This window comes from Juglans microcarpa x Juglans regia, chromosome 7D (assembly GCF_004785595.1).
Source record: "Juglans microcarpa x Juglans regia isolate MS1-56 chromosome 7D, Jm3101_v1.0, whole genome shotgun sequence".
NCBI lineage: Eukaryota > Viridiplantae > Streptophyta > Magnoliopsida > Fagales > Juglandaceae > Juglans > Juglans microcarpa x Juglans regia.
The window spans coordinates 21,085,097-21,112,812 of NC_054606.1; the positions used below are offsets into that span (position 1 = coordinate 21,085,097).

Below are 27,716 nucleotides of genomic sequence, written 5' to 3' on the forward strand. Positions count from 1 at the left end.
TCCCTTTCAAAATACTAGAGAAGGTACTATCAAGAAGCTATGAATGTTCAGCCGCTCACTAATTCAAGGAAGTAAATTAGAATAGAAATTTAAATTTTCCTTACCTGAAAGGGAATAAAAAAACTTAGAAGTTCCTTCTAACTACGCCATGTCGCCATGTAGTTGAATGATGTTTATCTGAGTGAAAAGCTTGCTCATAAATGTCCCAAAAGTCAAAATTCCTTTCGTTTCTAACATTTTCAGGTAACCAGACACGCAAATAGCCCAGAATCCTAGCCTAATAAACGAAAATGACGGGCAACTAAACAAAGCATACGCAAAATTCTAAGAAAAGAAGCGGCAAAATATTGGAATGCACAAGTAGAAACATAAAAGTGGGTACGCATAGGCGGCGTAGACCCTAACCTTCTCGTTCTTGAAGCGAGTACGGATGTTTCCGAGCTCCTTGTCGACGCGGAGGCGCTCCTGGTCTTTGTTCTGGCAATTGCGGACGTCGCTGATGAATACGGAGAGCCCTCGCATGCCCGACAACGCCATCGCCACTCAGATCAAGCCTCGCACGTGCACACACATACACCGAGCGAGACACGGAGGGAGTGTGTGTGTGTGTGAGAGAGAGAGAGAGAGCCTCCTGAAGAGCTCCCAATCCTAGATCCTCCGTCCTCGCTGGTTCGGATCTAAGGCTGCGACAATAACAGAAGGGGCAATGGTCGAGAAGATCAGCTCCTCTAATTCGAAACCGAAATGCCTTTGAACAGAGAGAAAGAGAAAGTTGGACTGTTGAAATTTTAATTGGAAAAGCCGTCACAGAGAGCACGGAGACGACTTTTATTTACCACACCTCCCATAAAAATTCCAATTGCCGTTCATTTTCCTTTTCCATCTATTACTTTTACCGTCTTTTTGTCATTTATTTTTACTATTATTAAATCGCTTCGCCTCTTAATTAAATCGACTCTCAATTATTTTTAATAAATTTTTCATTTCTCTTTTCCTAACTACATTCCCTTTTATCTTTTTTTTTTTTTTAATATATAAGTAAACAACTAGTAAAACCCATGTACATAGGATTTACATTCCTTTTATCTTAAAAGTTCAAAGAATATACCCATTATTATCCAATCATCCACGATGAGTGTTTCAATCGTAAAGAGATTTTAAATAAATGTATAAGTTAACGTGACTTTATATGATACGTTAGATTTATTTTACAATAAAAATGACTACATATTCCACGTCAATTTTTTAGCTTAGTTTTATAAAATTCTCTTGAGATTAAAACATTAAGCAGATTCAACGGATCACTTAGCCCATGGATCATTTGTTTACCAATTGAGCAGTAGTAAATGGTCGTGTTGATTTTATAAATGGTGGCGAGTGAGGCTGTTCTTCAGTGGCTGACTGACTGTTGTTAGTGGTGGTTCTGTTGCCACTTAAGGTGCTGGCAGCAGACAGACAGACATTATGCTTGCGTTTCTTTCATGAACTCCAATACTTGGTGTTGTTGCTATTCGCAATCTGAAATGGCTTTTGGCATCATGTAGGGCATTGTGGTTGCTGGGTGGTAACGAGATGCTATCATGGCAGTTGTGGGCCTCTTGGCATGCCAATTCAAGGTGAATGTTATGCCAGGGACAGGCATTGCTAATCAGCTCGAAGACACCCACTTTTTCATTAATTTCAGAGAGAAGAAAAAAAGAAAGAGAGAGAGCTTTTAAAGCGCAGAATCATATTTAGCTCTTTAGTTTTGGTTTAACGTGCTTGTTATTCTCACCAAAATAAAGGTGCTCAAATATAGCTTGATACTTGTAGCTCTTGTTCCAAATTTTCCAGTGATTTTCTTGCTATGGGACGCTAATTTAATTGGCAAAAGATATACAGCGTCACAGGCTCACAGCAGCAGGCTGGAGCACGGTTAATTATCGTAATTCAGACAAATTTCCTGACTAGGTTCAGCCAATTCACACAGTTCGGCAAAAATTTATAGCCTCAGATCCTATTGGTAGGATTGATTATAACAGAAAAAGGTGAAAACAAAGTAATAAAGAAGGCCACAAAAAGAGAGAGAGAGAGAAAGAGAGGTTGATTTATTGCTTGATGATTTAAGCATAACTTATCATTCTTGTAAGATAGGAAGCCAAACTAAAATAGGAAGCTTCCAGTCAGAACTAATGGCAAAACTTGAAGAACCTGCCCTTAATATTTTAAAATTCTGAAGCATTTTATGCAATCTAGATGATTCAGGCAGAGCTATTGAACCCCACTCCATTTAGCCCAATCTACAAACTGCATACCACCATAAATATTGTTGGCGAATCTCACGCCTACGGTGAAAGCCATCGCAACTGGTGGAACCTGCTTTGCCAAAGATGATGCTTCAACCAGACGCTCCAGTCCATTTATGATTTGATAGCGAGTGTTGGAAGACACAGCAAGAAACACACCTGAAAAAGGAGCGCAAGCTATAAGCTATTCCAGAAGCAGTATATTCTCCTCCAAAACTGGGGTAACACTTAAAAGTGTTTTGCTATAAAATACATGACAAGTCATTTTTATAAGTTGAGGAGCACACCAAACATAATGCCAAAAGTGCATATATCTAGATTCGAAATATTATAATAAAGAGATTATAACAATAATACAGCTTCAGAAGATGAGATGATGACTGTATCTACGCTCTCTTTGGTATAAATATAGATTGATGGCAAAAGCCAAAAAGAACAAAGAACATCCTCATGGAAAACATCTAACACCATGATTTCATACTTGGAGCAACTAACTAAAACAGAAAGCCATTCACAGAAGCACATAGACCACTGGACATGGTTGTCTGGAGTTTGGTCATGTTAGGACAAAAATATAATACAAAATATTGGAATATGAAAAAAATGAAAAACTTACCCCAAAGAGCAGCACTTTTCACAAGAGGAGGCACGGGTACGTCTTCTTCTGATTTCTTTAAACTCCTGATCAGGCATACAATTAAGGTGGAAAGTTATGACTTCCTTCAAAGAACGAGGGTAAAAGGCAGTGAAATTAATAGCCTACACGTATTCATTAGATAAAACACCTAAGCATCTTGGGTGTAATAGAAACTAGAAAAAGGAAGATCTTAGAACTTCCATTGTTGCAATAAATCCCCAAGGTAAAAATCTTCTGAGAAATGCTTTTTTTTTTCTTTTTTTTTTTTATTATGAGAAATGCTTTAGCCACAAAGAGATTCTAGAAAAGTAAACCCACAAACTGGCGTGGCTTAATCTAGTACGTTAGATTCTAAAGCTACTTTTACTGTAAAGTAAATCTAACGTATCATATGAAGCCATGTCAGTTTGTGGGTTTATTTTTGTGGGATCTCTTTATGCCTGTAGTACTTCTCTAAGCATATGCACACTTAGGGAAATGTCGTATTCATATTTTTCAAATGAACTTTCTCCGTGGAAAGAAGTATGAATGGTGGAAGCAGATAATACTTTTGGCATCTTGTATTTTTTAACACTCCAAATTATATTGATCTATGGTCAATAGTTTTTTGTCTATCTACAACTATTCCAACAAATTGTATGAACAAGATTTGAGAAGTACTACAGGCACAAAGAGATCCCACAAAAGTAAACCCACAAATTGACATGGCTTCATATGTAACTAATTTTTTTGATATAATCTAAAATGTGATCTCCATGGTGACCTAGTAGCCGGGCTTAGGAATTGGTCGACTTCTTGGACCATCTTCCAGATGTCACCAAGAAAGGTTTCCAGTCTTACAAATATTGGTTAAACTGAGCTTTCAGGCATGTTGAAAACAATCTTCTTCTACTTTTCTACAGGTTAGTCTTATTCTGGTAATAAGGAACCTTAGGGGTAAACAAAACTAGCTTCCAGATTTTGGGACAGCAATTCATCTAATTTCAAATCTAGGTGCATGTCCCTTTTCTATTTCTTCTCTGAGGAGGCAACATCTGCCGCACATAATGGAAGAGGAAAAATCTCTAAAAGCCGGCGTGAGCTGTAGTAAAGAAAGCGCCGCTGTGGCATTTGTGTGTGTAAGAAACTACAGAAACAATCAAGAGCAAACTCGGTGAGAAATATCAGCATCATGCGAGTGCAGTTTACAAATCGCTTGCTCACGCCAGATATTGACATGAAATCTTAGAGAGAGAGAGAGAGAGAGAGAGAGAGTCTTGTCAATATAGGATGTATTTTGAAATAATTGCTTAAATTTTAAATGGGAGAAGATAAAGCCCAATCAATCCTTTCTTATCACATTTCTATTGATACATAAAATCATAGTAGTTTTTTTTTATAGGTAAACAATTTTTTATTAATCAAAAGAAGGCAAATGCCCAAGTATACGGGACATATATAAGAGCAATGCCTATGCATGCTAGTTTAGAGATACAAGGAATTCATGAAAAGACATAAAATCATAGTATTGTAACGACATATTCATATAGAGCGTAGACCAAGCAACAAAGTTTGAGGTATGACAAATAATCAGAAAAAGATACAGGAGTTATCCTGATAAAAGCATACCGTTTGGCATTCATGATCATATTTGCAATGCCTTGGCCAATGAGACCACATCCAAATCCAACTGATCCATATAATACACCCTGTATCCAGAATATGCAAACTATATTATCAGGGATCGAAGATAATAGTAATATGTTTTGCCGAGGAGATATCACAATGAAAGCCAAGAACTCAAACCCCATCTTTTGCCTGGCAGGAGCATTTCCCATAAGATTATAGTCCAGAAGGCAACTAATTTGTTTTAAGTAGTCCCGAAGGCAACTAATTAGTTTCCAGTTATTCAAAAAGCTCATTTTACAAATGATACCTTATAGAAGTATGTGGCAATCCGCTGCTTTCCCGAGAAGCTACAACCTGGCCTTTCCGCTTCAAAAACACTGCATTAGGGGAATATATTTCCATGAGTGAAGCACTCGCAATCATCTAAAGCTTCATGCAAGAAGAGCAATGAGAAATACTGCAATTTCAAAACTTTCTCCAAAAGAGACACGAAGAAAAATATTTTAGAGGGCCCCGCATGGCCTCTGTGGGTCCCATAGTTGGTTGATTAGATTCCATCTCTCAATCTTTGGTTTTTTTTTTTTTTCCTGATTTCAACCCATGACATAAGATCTTCCACATTATAATGAAACAGAGAGGTAAGTGCATCCAGGATTTAACCATTTTAGTTATGACAACAATTTTTTTTTAATAAGTAGTAGTTACGACAAAATCTAAAGACCTTGGACAGTGCTCTTTTACGAGTCCATCCAGTTCACTACTTGAATGTGCAAAACACTACTCTCCTTCTTAACTTATGCTTTAGAGTATATTGTAGTAGCTTTCTATTGATTATCATCTCTCTCCCATAAACTCCACACCTTAGCTTCTAAACAGCAATTACGCGAAATGGTAGCCTACACAGCTCACAAACTCTGCCTGGGGTGGTGGTACCTATGATTTCTTTTTCAGCCAAACTACCATGCTTCCTTTCTGTTAATAAATTCCCCAGCTGTCACCCATCCAAATCTTTTGCCCAAGCCTTCAATAAAAGATATGAACCAAAGCAAACTAAACTGGTTGCACTTTATATCTACTAAACAATCACTGATCTAGTATATAAACTTATCCAGCCCACAGCAGCAAGGAGAATAGGGCCAAAGAAATAAGTATATTGGACATATAACATACAGGTCCAGAATAATACTAGAGAATTAAACTTTAGCTGGATCTCATAAAATGGAAAACTTCACAGTGCCAGTATGCAATAAAACCTGCTAGGAAGAGCATCACAAGCATGTTGTATGCGTCCAAATAAACCCCTCGATGTGGATGGCTTGCCAAATCGAACATAAGGTGCTAACAAACCAACCAAAGCAATATCCACAACCACACCAACTAAAAGATCTGCAGCATACAACTCAAACTCTGACCAAAAATCCTTCCCTCTTTTCTGAACCTCCGCAAATGTTGCACAACAGGAATCTATGACTATCTGCATAACACCAGATAAACAATAAGAATTCTTCATTACATTAACACGATAAACTTGAAAACAACTCCAAGACCCTAAAATATGCACTCATTCAATCTGAAGTGCTTACAGCCTTAAACACCAATCAAGCACTGGTACGCACATGCCACAAAAACAGAATCAGACCACATAACTGCTCGAGATGACACACCAACTGACTGATTAATGTTCTAATGTGGGTTAATGCGTAAACAATTTTACAAACTCTAAGGATTATTTAATTCTGCTGATTTGAATTAAAACAACATCCACCCCAAAAAAAACCTCTGTCGCAACTTTGAAAAGAAAAGAAGGATCACCCAGCATTCAGTCACGAAACATAGACAGTACATCATCAAATAGTAATTAAAAAAAAAAAAAAAATCCACCCGAGACAAACCTCTATCCCAACTTTGAAAAGAAACGAAGGATCAGCCAGCATTCGGTTACGAAGCATAGAGCAGTACCTCATCAAAAGGCCTAGCGGCCAAGCAGACCCCTGGAAACATGAAAATGAACAGACATCAAATATTAGTTATTCAGCTTTAAATTGAAGAAACGAAAATCTGGATTCAATCTACGTATTGTCTTTTCCATTCAATCCACAAATCTTTATCATAGAGCCTTAAAACACATCAAGATCCCAATCTTTCTTTAATCGCGCATGCACCTGCAAATCCAAATACCGCTCAAGAAGTAGTTGCCGAATTCCAGTCGTCTTGGCAGCCTCCAACATATCCGAAGGAAGCTCAACCCCTCGAGCCTTCGTCTCCTTCATCACCTCCTCAAACTTCAATATAGGCCCGAACTCCTTCTCCTCGTCGTTATCGCCACCACCGCGGCCGTCTTCTCCATCACCACCATTTCCAAACGAATCTCCACCACCACTACCATCTCCTCCGCCACCATCAATATTTGCCTCATAATAACCCCCCACCCTGAATTCCTCCTTCAAATCACCAGTTTGTCCCTCTTCCGACCCCGCGATCCCCTTCGCCACGGACTCCGACCCGATGCATCGAAGCCCGAACCCGCGGTTCTGGGCCGGATAATAATGTTCTCGAATGCGGAAAGCCACCATCTTTGGTCGATGACTCGTGGAATCGAGACTAGGATTCAGCGAGCATCCCAAAATCCGGCATTGCGGCGTTGGATTGGCTGTGGTGTCGTCCCACAAGGTGCAAACACGCGCGAGGTTGAAGCTCGGAGAACAGAGCGACATGTTGTCGGGGCCGCGTACAAAAATCTATGAGTCAAAATGCCGGCGGCCAGAAAAATGTTCAAAAGAGGTCTGAGAGAGACGGAGGTTTTGTCGAGGTTTTTGTACGAAGGCCAAGGCGAATGAGTGGCGATTGGATGGGGTCGAGTCCAGGGAGCTGAAGGTTGAATTTCCAATGAAATTCTACGAAGGTTTTGTCGAGGTTTTTGAAGGGAAGAGAGGCGGATGGGTTAGGATTGAATGGGGCCGAGTCCAGTGAGCTGAAACTGGTAAGTCCAATGAGATCTTAGCAAACTAGGGAAAAAGAAAAAGTGGAAAATCCACCAAACCGTCGCCTGAGAGATTCGAACTCTCGCGGGGAAACCCCATGTACTTAGCAGGCACACGCCTTAACCACTCGGCCAAAGCGACAATTGAAATGCATGTTGCCCTTTTTTATTTATCATTTGTAAAAAAGGATTCAAAAAACAGTTGGTATTCAAATTTCAAAAGTAGTACAAATAAAAATATTTTATAAAAGTAAACTCACAAATTGATATAGTTTCATATGATATATTAGATCTACTTTATAATAAAAATAATTTTACAATCGTACTACATTTAGCCACGTTCGTTTATGGTTAACTTTTGTAAGATCTTTTTGTTGCTAAAACTTTTTTCTTCCTAGATTCGTGCAAACAAACACAAATAACAAGAAGTTTTTAGGATTTTTTCATGATACATGCAATTTTCCATTTCGCAGAAATCAAACACATTATTGATGGCACAAGACCATGAACATCCCCATCAATATCATCAGTTCTTTAAGATTGAGTTTGGATGTTGAATTGAGTTTAGTTGAAATGATAAAATATTATTAAAATATTAGTACTTGAATTTTCATGCTTTTTGAAATTGAGACCTAAGTTTTCAACTTTTACAAAATTAATGTCCGAATTAAAAATTAAAAAAAAATTAAAAAAAAAAAAAAAAAACCTCTTAATTAGGCATTGGCCTATTGCGAGATTTTTAAAGTTTGAGTATCACTTTTACAAAATTTAAAAACTTAATTCTCAATTTGTAAAAGTGAAAACTAATATACTGATGTTACAATTAACCCTAAAAAATAATACAAACTAAATTGGAAAAAAGAAAGTTGGATAGAAATTAGAATGGGTGGTCAACCACTCCCGTATGGGGGTGAGGGGAGAGCACTTGCATCAGTCTATTCAAACGCTGTTTTACATCAAAATTTGAAAGGTTGGTCTTTCAAATCACTGCATTGGATCCGATATACACATAAATTTCTAACTTTGAGCTATTGTATATTTAAGTATACGTAAGTATCGTTTGGTTACATAGTTTATATGAGATTAGATAAAATATTTTGTTGAAAGTTAAATAAAATATTATTATAATATATATTTTTAATATTATTTTTGTTTTGATATTTAAAAAAATTAAATTGTTTATTATATTTTATATGAGAGTTTAGAAAAATTATAATAATTATATGATATGAGATGAGATGCAACCCTTAAATTCATCTCCATATTTGAAGACCCCTTAGTCACACTCTATAATCATTATTTTATTTATTTAAATTATTATTTCCCAATTTTAAACCACAGTATGTTTAAGTTGAGAAACAATAATTTAAGTATTAAATTAAATTATTAATTAACATATAGTTAGTGTAATTGTAAAATATGAAAAAAAAAATTAAAAATATTATTATTAAAAAAATAATATTATATTATTATTTTGACCAATCTAATGGCTAATCGAATGTGAGATTATAGTTATAGAGATTTTAGATTTATGAAAAATATATACTTTTCATCAAATTTTAGAGATCAATTTCATGAAATCATGCCAATGCTCTGAGACAAGTTGACGCACGAGCTCCCCCTAATGTGAAAAAATGAAAATAAAAGATAGTCTAATTCAGAAAAACTTTAGAAGCCGAATTCACTCAAGATTAGGGAATGTTTGAAAACAATTTTTATCTCATCTAATTTTATCTACTTTCTAAATATTACTCAAACACAAATATTTTCAAATTAATCATTACAACTTTCTCAAACTTTCAAACAAAAAATAAAAAATAATTCAACATTCTCATAACAGAAATAATATTAAAAAAATTATATTCTAACAATATTTTAATTTTATAATATTTTTTATCTAATTTTTTTTCTCTCATTTTCCAAAACTCAAAAAAGACTTAACTTAAACTATTTCACTATAATTTACAAATAATCTTATTATTATTCGTAAAATTTTCATCCCGTTTCATTCCCCAATCCCTACAATCAACTCAAGTTTCTTGGAAGAAGCCTATGGATAAGAAGCCCGTCGTTCCCATAGCCTATGAAAAGCCTTCTCTTGTCCTTATTTGCATCAATATATTCATATATAGCTGCTGCACTTTAAAATCATTTCTGTCGGTGAACCAAACGATAAACAAGATAATCAGAAGTACGTTCATTTGCAGGTTCAGACAATGAAAACACATACCTTTACTTATCTTCCCAATGCTTGGCAGAGTTACAACTTGATTTACAGTGCTGTAAATGTGTAAGCAACAAATACAAAATAACATATATAACTGTGACTTGGTGTATTTACTTCTATGGAATCCACAGTATGTGTCCAAGTTTCAGATGGGACCAGTATTTCATCTTCAATGGCAAAGTATTCACTTCCTGGTTCATTCTTTGAGCCTAGGACCAACCCCTAACCTATGAAAGGTGAAAGAGAACTTAAACAATTTTACAGTCTACTGCCAAGCACTCAAGAAACAATTCTGTGGTGCAAGAGTGGGATCTCTTTTTTCAACTGCCCTTTTGAAAATAGTGCCAGATTCAAACGGAGGAAAGAAAAGGAAAATGCTCAATCAGTCAAAAAAATGCTAAAAAACAGAAGCAAATTTTAACATTTTCCTTCCCTTTCCCTCGCACATTCGGGACCAAAGAGCCTCTATGTATGAAAATCCCATCATCTCAGCTTCCTTGTTTTTCTTCTTTGACAAGTTATAATCAGCTTCCTTACTAATAATGCCTTCAAAACAAAGAGAAGCTTTTCCGGTGTCTTGAATTGCGTGAAAGACGCAACTGCTCAAGTGACGGTCTTGGAGTGGGTCCAGTGCTTTCAACAGCATCTGGTTGAGCATCCGAGGATCCTGGAACAAGCTTGCATCCAATTTTCTTCACAACCAAACGAGGAGAACTAAGGGTACTATGTGATTTTGTCACCTTTTTCATCTCTTGCTTTATTTTACTAAATTCTTCCTCAAGTTCCCCGACTCTAGACCTCATCCTTTCCATATCAACCTTTAAAACCCGGTTCTCACGTACTACTGTTACCCAACCATCCCTCTGTACAATCTGGCCCGCCATGTCACCTGGGACAGTCAAAGGACCTGCAGGGGCACTTTCAGTGTCCAGTACATGGAGACAACCAGCTAGCGCTGTTCTTAGCTGCATTTGCTCAAAAAACAGAACTTGAAGAACAACTCTAAGTGGCAGCCTTTCATTTTGGGATGCATGAGCACAGGCATCAATGGATAGTTTCTGGTAGTCAATGACATTGCAGAGTTCTTCCTTCTCCTTCTCGGAAAGCCAAGGGTGCGCCTGCATAATGTCATTAGCAGTTATAAACCTCAAAATTTAGGATAAGTTTTTACTTTTACAGTTGGTCCAGTAAAACCAAACCTTGAAATATATATCCAGTGCTCTGTATAGCCCATCATGCAAAGGTCTTGAAGATTCTGGGAGGGCCTGAGCAATAGAGCGGATCTTTCCTGGTTTCAGATTCACATCAGAAGCAACCTCTGCAATATAGCTGTCTATCAACTTTGCAACTTTTCTTAACGGCCCAGATGATGGTGAGGTTTCCAGGTCAAATGATGATGGAGAAAATGATGTTATAAATGACTCAGAAGACATAAAATGATGGATGATCCGTTCAACACAGTCAGTATTATATAATGTATCAGAATCAGAATAAGTTGGAATCAGAAGAGCATCAAGAGTTGCCAGTTCTAATTGCATTCCTATTCTCTTCTCTAAAGAGTCCTTGCATGTATGAGTGACACCTAATATCAATGTAACACGAAGAAGTCCCAGTAAAAAACGGCAAAAGGATTTGCCCTTCTTTGCTGGCAGAAGCTTCTCAATGCTTTCCAATAGATCCTTTTGATCCACCGCAGCAGGTGTCAAGCTAAAACTTGCAACTGTCCTGGTTTTGCCACTTTGTCCACCCTGCCATCGGCCTAGACCAGGTAGGTACTTTCTGGCATAGTACATTGCTGCACCAGCTAGGTTTTCAGGTCTTATACCTCTTCCTTCCATTGTCTTAATAAGTCCCACAAACAAACTAACACTAAGATATGAGATGTCTTCAAACCACCAGTCAGATTCTGAGCTTCTAATTCTTGCCCCTGTGTTTATTCCATTCCATAAGATACTTCCCCCAGGGCTCTGCAAACTACCATACATCATCATGGGCCATCCAAACAAACTAGGATCCGTACAAACCATCATAGATAGAGCATTAAAACATTTGCTCAATATCTGGAGCTTTTCAGCCCTTGACATGACAGGCTCAGAACTTTGAAGAGCCAAAATACAATCTTTCCAGTTACGAAGTATATTCTTATGAAAGAAACTTTCTGACTTAGATATTAAGTTACCTTCTCCATACTCATCTGTCATTTCAAGATAGTCTGCTGCACAGTATACCATTACTATGTTTCTTGGTGTCATTTCAAGACGGACACCATAGCAAAACTTAACTGCAATCAAGAAAGTGTCAGGGCCACCAGGAAATTCTTCCAGCACTGTGGTAAAAATCTTCTCATGGGTACTTTGGGATTCGTCATGTATTTTTGCCATCTTCCCACATTTTGATATGAGAGGAAACTGGAGTATTACGTATTGTTATAATCATATCTAAATTCAACTGAACACCAATGTATAGGCTACAAAGAGAACATTGTAAATGAAGAATAAAGAACACATGAAGAATCAAGCATATTGATTCAACTGCAGTACGGATTAGGACATTAATTGTACTTTTATACAGTAACAAAGATAAAACTAACTGCAAAAAAAATGTCAAAGAAATAGAATATGCCAATCAATGGGGAGTATCACCATTACACCAAGAAGCTCCCTTGTGTAAAAGGTTTCAATGACCTCTACAACTTAAATCTAGAGAGCAGAATCACTTAACCAAGATCTCCCTGTTGTTGAAAACATGGACCTAACGGACCAACTGTGTGACACCAATCTGCATTGACCTCATGGAAAAACGCGTCAATTCAAAGCAGTCATACTGCCTACAACTAACCGTGAACCACTAACCTGCATGGATCTGAATGTCCTTTGTGCTTTCCCTCTCATCTCTCTCCTCCCCCCCCCCCAAAAAAAAAAAAAAAAAAAAAAAAGAACTCCCAAACTCATAAAAGCAAGTGCATGCATCAAACATGAGCAAAAAGAGACTGAAGATGCATACACACATACATGTATATGTAAAGTAGATTGAACTAAGCTACTCCAGCATTTTACAGCTCAAACAGATTTTTTTTATGAGTAAAGCTTATAGCCTTAAAGTAGGAGTCTAAATGAGCTGAGTTCATACGTGTAGTGGGTGGTCAAGCCTTGTTCATTTAATTTTTAATCACAAATGAGTCGAGCAAGGGCTTATTACCAAGTTACATTTTCTGTTTATAAATAACTCAATTATTATTCAAGCAAATTCAAGCTTATTCTCAAGCTACTTAATTTTAACAAAATAGATTATTTACATCATATCTTAAAACTTTATTTACAAAGTTTAATAAACAAATTTAGAATTTTGGTAACTATCCATATATAAACATGCTAATGATTATATTCATATGACCTCAAGCAACACATACAAAATATTAGGAACTTTATTTCTCTTATCTTTTGAAATACTTCAAATGGTCTCGTTGCAAAATTAAAATAATAAACATGAAATTTTTTTTTGAAAGTAAATAATAAACATGAAATTTTCCAAACTTACTTAAAAAAAAGAAAAAAAAAAATTTCCAAACTTATACAAGTCGAGCCGAGCTTTATATGAGTTGTATCGTTTAATGGATGAGCTTAGAGTTCTCGTTTTTAACACTTTACTCCATTGGTTGATTGTAATATATTTCAATAGTCTAAATGTTTGTGATTTCCTGTATCTCTGGTCAGTCATGCCTAGGCGTTGCTCTTGTATATGTCCCGTAAACTTGAGCTATGCCTATTTCTCATCAATAAAACTCTTATTTGCTTATAAAAAAAAAAAAAATCAATCATAACGAACAGTTCATTTAATAAACAAACCGAGTCAAACTTGAGTTTGACCGAGCTAGTCTTGAGCGACTTTTTGAGTAGTCTTATTTAATAAAAACCCAACTTTAAAGCTTAAACCGGTTATAAAATCAATGTTTACATCAGTAGCAATAAAGGGAAGTACATTCATCCCCATTGATGAAAGCAAGACCTTTTTGTTTGGGAGAGGGAGGAGAGGGGGGGGGGGGGGGGGGGCATAATTGATTCCATACCAAAAGTATTCCAATCTGCATAATAACTATAGTCATTGCAGAAAACCAAATGGCATAGTTGCCCAATTCATAACCTGATTATCTATCCCAAGTCTTTTACGAATTAAGTCCAAGTAAAAGATCCAGGACTCATGGATTCCAAGGGACAAAGGGATGGAAGCTAGACCTCACAGAGGAGAAATTAAGATGTAACACAAGGTACTTCGTAAGAGTTGATTTAGATGAAAATTTGGCAGGTTGAAAATGAAGTAAAGAACTCAGTTTTCATATAGTGGATTGCAACTTTTAACATAGAGGAAGATAGAATAACTTCTAATTTAATATAATTTAATTTTTCTACCTTATTTAAAGAGTTAATTTAAGAATTTTCAGCCCCTAGTGAACTCTCAGCCCTTAAAATCTATAATATATAATTTACCAATTTTTCAAAAAAATATGATGTGCCACCTAATTACCATATAAAGGGGTCAGAAAATATTCTTTTAAATGTGGAGTCAGGCTTAGAACTATAACAGGACCGCTTTAAGGCAACTTATGCTGAGAGATGCAACACACATACACGAATCAATTCGGTCTTTGATGGAAATAATTACTGCCATGCACTGATGTGCATTCCATAATTGCTGCTTGAGACTCCCAGACCCAAAAGTGATAAGCAGCCAAATAATGAGAAATTGAGTTGGAGGGATTATATGACAAAACCAACACAATGAAACAAAGCAGGTTCTTATACAAATCAGGTAGAAGGCCCTCCTCAGGATTCAATTTCAACAAAAGCTTCAAATAATTATGTCACTTGCGGTGTAGAACTTCAACTCAAACAGAGATAGCTGTATAAGAGAGACTATTCTTAAATCCCACCCTAACAAGAATGTAAACTTCTCTCCATTTTCAGAATTTCCCTAATATATATAAAGGTGAAACAAAAAATGTGTCTTTAAAAATGACATCAATATTCAATGATTTAATCGTCGGAACACTATATTCAGTCAGAATAATTAGCAAGAAAGACTCAAACTTAAGCAGATATACCAAAGAAGTTAGAGAATCAGGAAACGATCAATACACATAAACATATGCAACGGAAACAAGATAAATTTTCTTACAAACGCCCATAAAAGCAAAGGGGTAGGGATACCTTGTGCAAATGGAAGTTTACGCCCTCAACCACAACAGTAATATCGCTAGGCAATCCAGAATTGCAGAACCTGCCAAGACCATGAAATTCACCAATTATCAACACAAAAAATCAAGTATTTTCTTCTTTCTATTCTTCTAAGGACCTTGTATAACAAAACCGGTAATAAATTTTTGTAGCCATAACTTGTTGTGTTACTTGATTTCGACCACAAGGCTGTTATGAATTCTAAATTCATGGACCCAATAAAAAAAGATCAACAAGAATTAGACTATACGGAAAATTATCAGATGAAGTTACCAATCAAAAGCTTATGAAAAGTAAGTTTGTAAGTGTGAATACCAGCCATTGCCTTCTCGACGAAACTCAGAAACCTTCCTTGCGGGAGCCATGGCTGAGCGGAAGGAGAGACCCTCTCTCTCTCTCTCTCTCTCTACCAAGTCCAATTCTTCATTTCTGGTTGGAGACCTAGAAATTATTCTTCCAATAAAAAAAAAGGAAACAAAGATGCCAACAAGGAACAGAACAGAAACCGAGTCCCACTCAGTCAACTGGGGCAGTGTCGGCAACAGTGGGCCTTTACAGCTAGGAAGTTTGCGTGCCCATCAAAATAATAAACCAAACAACAGGAAAAACAATTCTTTTGGGATTCGTTGGTGCCACAGAAAAAGAATGCACGGATCACGACGTCAACCGGCGAAGCAAAAAGCGTGTTTAACGATGGTGGGTGTAATGTAAAACAGGGTTTTATAGATAAATAAGCACAAACCGGTAAAGCGCTCTCTTTTTTAAACAAAAGTGGGCGTGTGAGGGACGGGGCCAGAGGAAAGGGGCATGTAGCCGTGTAGGGGTTTCAGCAGGCCGAGGAATGATAGGTAATTATAAGGAACCGGCCGAGGAATGATGTTTGTCTCACGCTTTTTGTCAAACACCTTGGCGCAATCATGGTTTGAAACCGCGTGGGTTTAGATTGGTTGGAACAGAGAATGGGGGGCAAGAGGATTCTTGAAGAGAAAGAAACAGAAGTGAGTCAAAGAACTCTGAAGCTAAATGAGAATAGGAAAGAAAAACAATGGAGAAAAGCCATGGATTGGCTGTAATAAGGAGAGGAGCCAGTGGAGTATTGGACCCACTGGCCACTGCCACCGTGGAACTAGTTTTGCTCAGTACTAACTGTCCACCTCTACCCTTTAAAGTTGGCAACCGCAATTAAGGGTTTTTTTTTATTAAGAAGATAATTTCACTATAAAATGAAAAAAAAGTATTTCTACGTCCATAGATAAACTATAAAAAAATAATTTTATAAATTAACGTGAGTTTATATAATTCATTAAATTTATTTTATAATAAAAATAATTTTATAATCTGACAAATTACATCAAATTACGTCGATTTATAAAATTAATTTTATACAATCCTTTTGTAACTAAAGTATTTTTTATAAAAAATATATATATACAAGTAATATTCTAATAAGGAGGGATGAGGATGCCAACAAAAACTCAATATAGATGATATAATGTAGAAATAAAAATCTAATCAAGTAATGATACTAAATATTGATCTAATTTCGTGGTTGTTTATTGTGAAGACAGATGATGAAACAATCCATTGATCAGAATGTGAAACCTTGTAACACTATAAATCTATGAACAATTAGAGAGAGAAAATAGAAATATTATAAAATCTGGCATAACAAACCCGTACCAAGCCTATAGTGAAATAATTACTAACAGAAAGGGAAGAATCCAAAAAAAATCCAACAGTTACTAATTACTAGATGAAAGACAATACCAGTGATGGGCTCGCATGCCCATGACACTAACCCATAAACAACTCTAATATTAACTAACAAACTAACATTCAAACATGTTTTTTATTAAATCTTGGCCCAAGGCCCATACGACCAAATTACCCTCACTGACTTCAGAACTCAGTTTCCTTCTCTTCTAACTCTCCAGTTCTCATACTTCACATTCCTTTGTAGATCTCTTCACCTTAGGATCGATGTGTGACATAGCCACCCCCTTTAGAGCACATTGTCCACAAGGTGCGGGAAGGAGAGTTTGATAGCTTCATATGGTTCCCACATCGCATCATCTTCAAACATTCCATGCCATTGAACCAAGATCTCAATTTGAGAAAGATTCTTCACCTTGCGAATCCTTTGATCCAGCACATTCTCGGGCTCATACTTGAGTAATCTGCTGGAATCCACGGGAGGAATGGTTGAGATAGCCACAATCTATCTCCCAAGCTTCTTCTTTAACCGAAAGACGTGAAAAAAAGGTGAATGGCTGCAATATCTGGCAGCTGGAATCTGTAAGCCATCTCTCCGACTCGATGGGTAACCTAAAAAGGCCCGTAGAACCGCAATGCTAGCTTGAGGCTACGACGGCAAGCCACATATGTCTTTTGATACGGCTGAAGGTGTAAGTACACCCAATCTCCAACTTGAAAAATTTGTTCTTTACGTTTCAGATCCGCATATTTTTTTCATATGGTCTTGTGATCTCTATAAATCTTGCTTTAATAACTGGAACATCTGATCTCTAGCTCTTAGGTTTTCTTCCACAGTTTCGGTTTTAGCTAGCCTATAGGTGTAGATCAACAGTCTAGGTGGGGAATAGCTATAAAGAGCTTCAAATGGGGTTACACGGGTTGAGAAATGTTGACAAGTATTGTACCAGTACTCAGCTAGGGGAATCTAGTGGGCCCAATCCTTAGGCCGATCTCCAGCACATCACCTTAGATAATTCTCCAATGTTTTATTTGTTGCCTCTGATTGCCCACCCACTTGAGGATGATAGGCAGTACTAAAGGCTAGCTTAACCCCTTGAATCTTAAATAACTCCTGCCAGAAAAAGTTGGTAAATGTATTGTCCATATAAAAATGATTGACTGGGGCATTCTATACAACTTCAAGATGTTTTGATTGAACAACTAGGCTACTGTTTTTGCAATGAAGAGATGGGCTAGGGGAGTAAAATGTGCATATTTTGTGAACATGTCCACTACAACCCACACACAATTTAGCCATTGGGATGAAGGTAAGCCCTATTTGAAATCCATAATAATTTGTGACCATGGTTGTGAGGGAGTAGGTAGTCGCTGCAGCAAGCCACTAGGTTTGGACTAATATGCTTTTACACTCTGGCAAGTGTCAATCAATTGTTTAAGATCTGACTTCGTACCCTGCCAATGGAAATCCCTCCTGACCCTATGCAGGATTTTATCATAGCCTAAATGACCCCCAATGGGATTAATGTGCAATAGATGTAGGAGCCTTTGCCTGAATGTCTAATCTTCAGCAATCACTAACCTGCTTTTATAGAACAATAGCCCATTCCCCACTGCCTAAGTGAAGGGTAAGTCTCTCTTTTGGAATCTCAGTAGTAAGTCTTGCACTTTTGGGTTTACACGATACCTTTGTTTAATCTCCTCTAACCAATCTAAAGTTGGCAAAGAAATAGCAGTTAGAACAATTTCTTCCTTAGTAGACTCCCCTTCTGACCTCCTAGACAGTGCATCAGCCACTGCATTGTCCTTCCTCTTTTTATACTCTATTAATAAATTGTAACCCATCAATTTAGACACATACTTCTGCTGCATGGGGGTACCTACCTTCTGCTCCAGCAAATAGTTAAGACTTTGGTGATCGATTTTCACCATAAAGGCTGCCCCAATAGGTATGGTCTCCACTTCTTTGGTGATCGATTTTCACCACAAAGGTTGCCCCAATAAGTATGGTCTCCACTTCTACACTGCCATCACCAATGCATATAGCTCTTTTTCATAAGTTGATAAAACTAACACCTTTCCCTTTAAGGCCTTATTGCAGAATGATATTGGTCTATTTTTTGCATAAGAATGACCCTTATAGCACTTCCCGATCCATCACACACTATCGTGAAGGGTGGAGAAAAATCTGGAAGAATTAACACTGGAGGCTAAGTCACTGCCTTTTTTAGGTTTTGGAATGCCTCTTTAGCTTCCTCACTCCACACAAACTGGTCTTTTTTTAACAAGTGAGTAAGAGGGCTGTAAGACTGTCATAACCTTTAAAAAACCTTCTATAGTATCTCGTGAGCCCAAGGACTCTCTTAGAGACTTCACTGAGGTAGGAAATGGCCAATCTTCCACTGCCTGTAGTTTTTCTGGGCCAGCCTTAACTCCATTAGCCGAAATCACATGCCCCAAGTAAGCCACTTCAAAAGTGGCAAATCTGCACTAACATTTTGGCCAACAAACCATGATGTCTCAACACCTCTAGAGTCACCCTTAGATGCTCTATGTGCTCCTGCAGTGAGCTGTTGTACACTAGAATATCATAAAAAAACACCAACAGGAACTTTCTCGAGTATGATTTAAAAATGCCGTTCATTAAACTTTGAAAGGTAGATGGTGCATTTGTTAATCCGAAAGGTATGACAAGGAACTCATAGTGTCCTTCGTGAGTCCTAAAAGCTGTCTTATTGATATCTTCAAACTTAACCTAGATTTGGTGGTAACACGATCGTAGGTCCAGCTTAGAGAAAAACTTATACCCATTGAGCTCATCTAGCAACTCCTCCACAACTGGAATTGGAAATTTATCTTTAACGGTCACACTGTTCAGGGCTCGGTAATCCACATACATTCTCCATGTCCCATCCGCCTTTCTCGCAAGTAACACCGGGGAGGAATAGAGGCTAGTATTAGGTCTTATTACCCCTGAACTCAGTAACTCCTTTACAATTTTTTCAATCTCATTTTTTTTTAAATAAGGGTAACGGTAAAGCCTCACTGAAACAGGCTTAATGTTTGGGCAAAGAGTAATAGCATGATCTTGGATATGAGGTGGGGATAACCTTTTTAGTTCACCAAAAACTTCCTTATACTGATCAAGTAACTACTGTACAACTCTAGGAATACTCCTAGACGACCTCTCTTCTTTGGTTTCAACAAACTGTAATAACATACCCTTTTTTCCAACTTGTTATTCTTATTTATATTCCCCCTTTTCAATTAAATTAGAAGGACATAATCCTTGTAAACAAATTGTCTACCCATCATACTGGAATTACATTGACAATTCCTTGAAGTTCCACAATATATGTTCCAACTCACACAGCCATTGTACCCCCAACACTATATCACATCCCACCAGCACTAGTACATAAGAATTTTTGGTGAAAATATGACCCTGCATTTAAATTCTCACAATAATACATTTCCTTTCACGACCCTTAAGTTCACCATTGGCCACCCTAACTCTCGTCTTCTCCTCATGATTCACATTCAAACCTTTTTTTTAAGCTATTGAAAGATCCAAGAAATTGTGAGTGCTGCCAGTATCGACCAACACCACTATATCTTGACTTCCTAACCTCCATTTAATTCTCATGGTCTTAGGGCTTAGGGACCCAATAAGTGCATTAAAAGAAATTTCAGGTTGGGTTGGATTGGTGGTCAAGTCTAGTATTTCATCACTTTCATTTTCTTGCACTAATAAGGGAACATCAACTGGTTCCTCCTCTACCTCGTCTATCAGAAATAGTTTAGGCTGTTGGCACTTGTGACCTAGATTTCACTTGGAATCGTAGTAATACAGAGGTCCTTATCACGTCTTTCTTTCATTTGTTGTGATTTGATCTTTTGCACAAGGACAATAGCCTTAGAACTAGATCTAATATTGTTATTTGTTGCTACAAGGGGTAATTTCAGGATCCCAGTGTCATGGGTGTTATGAAGTTTTCTATTGATGCCCACATTCTCCTCTTGAATCTTTGCAAGACTATATGTTGTCAACAAATTGTTTGGATGAAACATTCTCACAGGTAACCTTATCTCATCCTTGAGTCCACTGAGAAAGCAACTCAATTTATACCCTTACAACAGCTCCCTGAGTCTATTTGACAGTGACTCAAAATTTGACTTATATTCTTCTACATAGCTGGTCTGTTTCAACCTCGTTAAGGCTTCCATGGGCTCATCGTATGAAGATGACTCAAACCTCACCAATAAAGTCTTAGTAAAACCCTTTCAATCCTTCAAAGCCCTAATTCCTCAAGATCCTGGAACCAAACTAAGGCTTGGCCCTCCATATGGAAGGAGGCTAGCCTTAGTTTATGTTGGGCTAGTGTATTATAGTATGAAAAAAAAATGGTTTGTTTTATATATCCATCCATTCGGGTCATCACCATTAAGGTTGGAAAGTCAAGCCTTACCGAACATGGAGGAGGCTCACCTCCTTGTTTTACATGTACCAGCTGTTGGTTCTGGCCTTCTGAAGATGATTCTCTGTGGGTCCAGCCACTGTTCTTCCGCTACAACTCCACAGTCAGGGAGGTCTACTGCTGCATGACAGAGTCTGATTGCCTTTTGAGTGCCAACATTTCAGTCTCCAAATTCTTTAGTTGTGATTCTGTGGATTTTTTTACTGATGTAAGACCTTTTTGTAATAGATTTAGGCTAGTATCCTCTACCATTTCTTGCTTCCTTTGTTTACAGGTCACTTGGGAACGAGTCTCTAGATACCACTTGTAACACTATAAATCTGTAATGGAGGATGATGTAGGTGAATACAGGAAAAGGAATGGGTTGCCTTGCTTTGAGGGTAGGCTCTTCTAGGAAATTTAGAGAAAGAAAGAGAGAGAAGAAAGAACAGTCAGAGAGAGAAAATAGGAATATTATAAAATCTGGCATAACAAACCCATACTAGGGCTATAGTGAAATAGATACTAACGAAAAGGGAAGAATCCCAAAAACAACCTGACTGTTACTAATTACAAGATGAAAGACAATACCAATTATGGGCTCGCAGGCCCATGAGACTAACCCATAAACAACTCTAATATTAACTAACGAACTAATATTCAAACAGGCTTTTTGTTAAATCTTGGCCCAATGCCCATACGACCAAATTACCCTAACTAACTTCAAAACTCAACTTCCTTCTCTTCTAACTCTCCAAGTCTCATACTTCACCTTCCTTCGTAGATCTCTTCACCTCAGGATCGACGTGTGACAAGCCTCTATTGCAAGAAGATTCCACAATAGGAAGATGAGCACCGAGACACTAATTAGAGATCTTTTGTCCCCGCACCTTTTGCATTATTGTATAGGGTATATGGACAAAAATCTTTTCCTAGCAAAAGAAACCCGCTTGATTTCGAAAAGTGATGGGAGAGCTAAACTCTCAAACACCAACAAATCAAACTTTCAAACACCTACACAAAAAGCAAACAAATAGAAAACATAACATAGGATGAACATAATGTGTGGAAGGCAGTGTAGGGTCGAGGGCTTGATTTGGAGGAGGAACTGCGGCGACATATGGTGGCCATGTGTGCCAGCATTGGCATGTATGGTACATGGGCATGGATGTGGTGGTTGGGATCAGGAGGTTGGGACAGTGACGAGGAGGCATACATGTTGAGTGTCGAGCCTGGTTTTATATTCAAGCTGAGGCAACCTTAGAGTTTGCTTGAGTGAAGCCCAAGCAGAGAGTTCGCTCAATAGGCGCTTAACAGTAAGCTCAAGCGAAACTCAACCCGAGGGTTTGCTCGAGTCTTACTTGACTTGGCACTCAAGGGAATACTTGACAAAAGTTCGCTAGAATTGCGCTCGAGCGAATATTCGAAAAACTTAATGCTATAGGTTTTCATAGCGTCATGCATATATATATTTTTACTATGTACGAAAAACTTCAGAAAGAGATGCCTAGAGAGAGAGGAACAACTTGAAAGGAATGAGAAACTTGCATTTTTCACTGTGTACTTCATATTCTTACTGAATAAAATTCCTCTGCAGTTCCGTAGACATAGACATATTGTCGAACTACATAAATCTTGTGATAATTTTTCTCTACTCTTTCTTTTGCTATTCTCGCATTATGGTTTTGTAGAGTATTGTGGAGTCTGGTTCACACCGCTCGAGCAGAGTTATTAGCAGCTCGAGTGGAGGCAAGTCAGAGAGTTCACTCAAGACTGCTCGACAGTGAGCTCGAGCAGATGCAAGTCAGAGAGTTCGCTAGATAGCGAGCTCGAGCGAGACAAAAATCCTAGTGTTCGCTCGACACCCCGCTGAGCCAATGTTGATTTGGCTATTCGCTCGAGGCGCGTTCAACACACCGCTATATATATGTCATATTTTGATGTCTTATACGGCCTTAAGTATATTTTGAGAGAGAATAATTGTCTAGTAAGTGCTTGTTGTGTGAGAAAGCAAAAAATCCTAAAGAGTGTGAGTTGAGATTGAGTAATTTTAATCTCCTCTAGTTAATAAAATTTTTGCAGCTCCTGTGGACATAGGGAATTTGCCGAACCATATAAATTGTGCGTCGTGTTGATTGTGTTGTTTTTACTTTATTTGTCATCGTTGGTGTGTGTGTTTGCATAACATATCATAACAACTAGTATCAAGAGCCAAGGTAGGATTTGAAAGAGAATGATGGCTGGAGATAAAGTGAACACACACAGGATCGAAAAGTTCGACGACACTGATTTTAAGTACTGGAAGATGTAGATTGAGGATTATGTCTATGGGAATAGGCTCTACCTTCCACTGTTAGGAAAAAAGCCTGAGAACATGGATGATACTGAGTGGACCCTATTAGATCGACAGGTTCTAGGGCTTGTTCGGCTGACCTTGTCGAGAGCAGTGGCACACAATGTCCGTAAGGAGAGAACCACGGTGGATCTCATGGCGACTTTGTCAGGTATGTATGAAAAGTCATCTGTGAACAATAAAGAGCACTTGATGAAGAAATTTTTCAATCTGAAGATGTCAGAAGGTATGTCTATAGCCCAACACTTGAATGAATTCAATACGATCATAAATCAACTGTCTTCTGTAGAGACTGAGTTTAATGATGAGATCAGAGTGTTGATTATGTTGGCATCGTTGCCAAATAGTTGGGAGGTTATGAGGATGATTGTGAGTAGTTCAGCCGGCAAAACAAAACTGAACTATGACAACATACGTGGCATGGTGCTTGCTTAAGAGGTACGTAAGAGAGACTCAGGTGAGTCAACGGGTTCTGGATTGGTCCTGATTGTTGACAATTGGGGTAAAGGATATGACAGGTCAAACTCCAAGAGTAAAGGAAAGAGCAAGATGAGATCTAGGGAGCAGATCACGTGCTGGAGTTATGGCAAGCCGGGTCACATCAAGAGAAACTACAGGAATCAAGAAAGTTCTGAGGATGATGTTGTGAATGTAGTGGCAGAAGAAATTCATGATACCTTACTTCTTGCAGCACGCAGTTCGATTGATGATTGGGTGTTGGATTCAGAATCATCATTAACTCACTAAAAAATGAGCAGCATGAAGGCTGTCCCAAGTGTAAGAGGATGTCGTGTAATAATTAGGAATAAATTCTTAAATTATCTCCTCAGGAAAAATTGGTTAAAATCAAACTCGTTTAAAATGGTGAAAATATTCACAAAGAGAAAATAAAAGTGGTAGTATGTGCAATGAATGGAAGAGTGCAAAGAGAATGAAAATGGCACTAGTTATGGACTAGATTCATATTTTTAGATTTTGTTTTAGTGTCGAAATGAAATGTAAAAGACTAACAAATTGAAATTAACAATCAATAAATCAACTAAGTTAAACAATCTAAATTAATCAGAAAATCAATTAAATAAACTAAAATGATTTAAGTCCTAATTAAACTTTAATCAATCTAATATGCAATGGAATTAAGAGATTAATAAAACTAATCAAATAATTAAACTAGATTATAAAGTAATTGACAAAATACGAACTGAGAATTGAAAAGCCCCAAAATCAAAATTCTAGGGTTCATCCTTGTATTCAAATCACAAATTCTCAAAATCAATACATAGAAATTGTAATCACTATTAAACGAAAGCTTAAAAGAGTAAGAAAAATAACTACATCAAGCTTAAATATACTGAAAATAAAATATCCAAAATCAAATGATTCTAAATTTAAAATCTAAAAAAGACACTATAAAATTCAGACTAAAATTAAATAGAGATTAAAGAAAGAAAATAGTAAGCCAAATGAATGGAGATGAAGATGAAAAGCAGTGGAGGAGGCTGGGCAGCAGCAGTTGGACCCTTCATGGTTCTTCAACGTGTGGCGCTCAATATTCGTGTTGCGTCCCAAAACATTAAAAAAAAAAAAACCTAATGAAATAATAACTCCCTCCGTTGCGTCCGTCCCTAGCCTCCAAATGAAAAAGTCCAAAAAAAAAAACCTCGTGCCTCTTATGTCTCCAAAGCAAAGTGTAAAGCCCCAGCGCTAGTTTAAAACTGAAAAAGTCCTTATTTTTTTCTTTTTTTTCCGTACGGCGTGCGTTTTGAGAGAGAACCAAAATTGCTTCCATCCAAACACCAAGAGAAAGTTGGTGCATTTTTTACTTGTCTTTTGGTACCTCTTTGACTTTTCTCATACTTTTGCATTTTTTGACTTGGAAAGAAAAATAAATAAATAAATAAAAATAAAAATAAAATAAAATAAAATAAAAATAAAGAATAGAATATCACAAATGTGTTGTGCATGTGAAGAAATATTGTCCAATTAAATCACAAGTTATAAAATTAAGCATTAACTATGCTATAAATCAATTTAAATTACAACTTCGATTTATGTATCTTAACCATTTTTCATCTAAAGCTAATAATAATGTAATAAAATAATTTAAATATATGGATTCTAGATATATAAAATATGCAATAATTTATGTCAATCATTCATTCTATAGCACCTCACATCGAGAAATCATGCAGAATTATGTTGCTGATGATTTTGAAAAGATATATGCGGCTGATGGAGAGGCACTAGATGTAGTGGGAGTGGGTGATGTGCACATCAAACTTCCAAACAGGAGAGTGTGGACTTTACAGCAAGTCAGACATGTTTCAGATCTGAAGAAAAACCTGATCTCTGTGGGACAATTTGATGACATCGATTTTATAGTAGCTTCTCTAGAGGAGTTTGAAATATCACTAAGGGTGGGTTGGTCTTAGCGCACGGTAAGATATCTAACTCTTTGTATTTAACATCATGGTCCAATGATGTTCATAAAAATACAAGAGTGCAAAAAGGCAAGCTTGATCACTCGAAACATGTGAGGAAGCCAAAGGGAGTCAGCTTTGTCGTTCCTCATAAAAGTATGGGAAAGTTGGCTAAGGTTGCCAAGATTGGTTCGAGATCGGATACTCCTAGTGCAGTGAGAGTTGTGAGTCGCCATGTGGATGTGTTGACTAAGGGCAATGTATATGAAAGACTGAAGTCGGGCTTGACTTCAGTGCGTCTTCTAGCTTGAAGACGGGAGTTGTGAGCTGCAGAGATGATAGGGTTTGGCTGGAAACAATGGCTGGCATGTGAAAAATATCATGTTTGAGGCAGATGGTGATATAGTCAATGTTGTGAATACCGTATCGGACACCGTACCCATCAAGGCACTTGAACGAAATATTTCGGTACCGGTACCGTTTCGGGATAGTCGATATATAAATAAATTATATATAAATATATAAATTATATACCAAAATAATAGTCTATATATGAATAAATTATATATAAATACATATATATATATAAATTATAAATAGTTTAGTCTGAATTGGAGGTCAAAAAATGAACTTGTAATTTGAAAAAATGAGAAAAAAAATTGAAGGCTGAAATATCGGTCGGTACGGGCCGAAATATAGGCTGGTACGAAATATACATAATACTTGTACTGGACCAGTGGTCGGTACGGTACGGTATTTAAAACAGTGGATGCAGTTGGTGTACCAGTCTCCAGGTGGGAGAATTGTTGAGTATTGTGGAGTCTGGTCCACACTGCTCGAGCAGAGTCATTAGTTGCTCGAATAGAGGCAAGCCAGAGAGTTCGCTCAAGACTGTTCGACAGTGAGCTCGAGCAGATGCAAGTCAGAGAGTTCGTTCGACACCCGCTCAACAGTAAGCTCGACCGAGACACAAATACTAGTGTTCGCTCGACACCCCACTCGAACTAATGTTAATTTGGTCGTTCGTTCGAAGCACGCTCGATATATCGCTCGAGCAAAGTATGCAATTTTGTCAAATTAGTGTTTCCAACACCGTATGCTATATATATGTCATATTTTGACATATCTTGTACGACCTCAACCATATTTTGTAATAAAATAATTTTTTAATAAGTGCATATTGTGTGAAATAGTAAAAAATTATAGGGAGTATGAGTTAAGATTGAGTGATTGTAATCTTTTCTAATTAATAAGATTTTTACAACTCTTGTGAACGTAAATAATTTGTCAAACTATTATAATGTGCGTCGTATGCTTTTATTTTATTTTTCATTATTAGTGTGTGTTTGCATAACTATTCACAACAAATTTATCAAAAGAACAGGGTAGGTAGGTGCATGGGTCGGTGTGAAGTTCGTGAGGTGAGCTTAGAGATTATTTGGGAGAGATGTGTGGTGTGCATGAGGCCCACGCACCACAAGATGAGTCAGGATTTGGATCATTGGAGAGTAGATGAGAAAAGGGTCACCATCTCAAGATTCACATCTCTCTCTCTCATTCTCTCTCTAAAGAAGAATGACCAAGTTCAGGAAGTTAAGTCGACCCTCCGGTGACCGAATACCCATGCTCGGGACACTGGTGTCTCAATTGGTGAAGCACGAGAGCATTGAAACCACTGTAGCTAAGGTTTATTGAACGAGATAATGAACTTAGGCAATCAAAAACACAAAATCCTCAACCACTGCAGAAAGCTCCCCATTGATCCCTGGACAAGACCCGGGGTCAGCAAGCAGTTTGCACTGCCG

At 37.4% G+C, this 27,716-nt stretch overlaps 3 protein-coding genes and 1 non-coding gene across 4 annotated transcripts in view; all 4 read right to left on the reverse strand.

Moving 5' to 3' along the window:
• Nucleotides 1-767, reverse strand: part of LOC121239179 (AP-2 complex subunit alpha-1-like) — a 31,518-nt gene extending 30,751 nt beyond the window's left edge. The window contains exon 1 of the mRNA XM_041136335.1: nt 406-767. Coding sequence (XP_040992269.1) covers nt 406-537 — 132 coding nt within the window. The 5' untranslated portion in view covers nt 538-767. The remainder of the gene's footprint in view (nt 1-405) is intronic.
• Nucleotides 768-2,068: 1,301 nt separating this feature from the next.
• LOC121239876 (protein RETICULATA-RELATED 1, chloroplastic) lies at nt 2,069-7,560 on the reverse strand. Its single transcript, XM_041137231.1, has 8 exons — nt 7,451-7,560; nt 6,693-7,346; nt 6,423-6,521; nt 5,784-6,004; nt 4,838-4,907; nt 4,531-4,610; nt 2,902-2,966; nt 2,069-2,444 (listed from the first exon to the last, which is right to left on the reverse strand). The coding sequence occupies exons 2-8, from the start codon at nt 7,242-7,244 to the stop codon at nt 2,251-2,253; spliced, it is 1,281 nt and encodes a 426-aa protein (XP_040993165.1). The 5' UTR covers nt 7,245-7,346; nt 7,451-7,560; the 3' UTR covers nt 2,069-2,250.
• Nucleotides 7,561-7,570: 10 nt separating this feature from the next.
• On the reverse strand, nt 7,571-7,652 carry TRNAS-GCU. Its single transcript has one exon. It is a non-coding gene; the product is annotated as a tRNA-Ser (tRNA).
• A 2,066-nt stretch (nt 7,653-9,718) lies between these two features.
• LOC121239330 (BTB/POZ domain-containing protein At3g44820) lies at nt 9,719-16,070 on the reverse strand. The gene is made up of 4 exons (XM_041136556.1): nt 15,284-16,070; nt 14,942-15,011; nt 10,937-12,145; nt 9,719-10,855 (listed from the first exon to the last, which is right to left on the reverse strand). Exons 1-4 carry the CDS (start codon nt 15,331-15,333, stop codon nt 10,286-10,288), a joined length of 1,899 nt encoding a protein of 632 aa, XP_040992490.1. The 5' UTR covers nt 15,334-16,070; the 3' UTR covers nt 9,719-10,285.
• Between the last annotated feature and the right edge of the window lie 11,646 nt (nt 16,071-27,716).

What these genes read in the sequence shown, in the direction of transcription:
- LOC121239876 (XM_041137231.1), bottom strand. Translation starts at nt 7,244, where the DNA reads ATGTCGCTCTGTTCTCCGAGCTTCAACCTCGCGCGTGTTTGCACCTTG. An exon ending in TGTGATGCTCTTCCTAGCAG is followed by an intron (nt 4,908 to 5,783) that starts GTTTTATTGCAT and finishes CCCCTAATGCAG; the next exon opens with TGTTTTTGAAGCGGAAAGGC. An exon ending in ATGATCATGAATGCCAAACG is followed by an intron (nt 2,967 to 4,530) that starts GTATGCTTTTAT and finishes ATGCCTGATCAG; the next exon opens with GAGTTTAAAGAAATCAGAAG.
- LOC121239330 (XM_041136556.1), bottom strand. Translation starts at nt 15,333, where the DNA reads ATGGCTCCCGCAAGGAAGGTTTCTGAGTTTCGTCGAGAAGGCAATGGC. An exon ending in CGTCGAGAAGGCAATGGCTG is followed by an intron (nt 15,012 to 15,283) that starts GTATTCACACTT and finishes TGGTCTTGGCAG; the next exon opens with GTTCTGCAATTCTGGATTGC. An exon ending in CACTGGATATATATTTCAAG is followed by an intron (nt 10,856 to 10,936) that starts GTTTGGTTTTAC and finishes GACATTATGCAG; the next exon opens with GCGCACCCTTGGCTTTCCGA.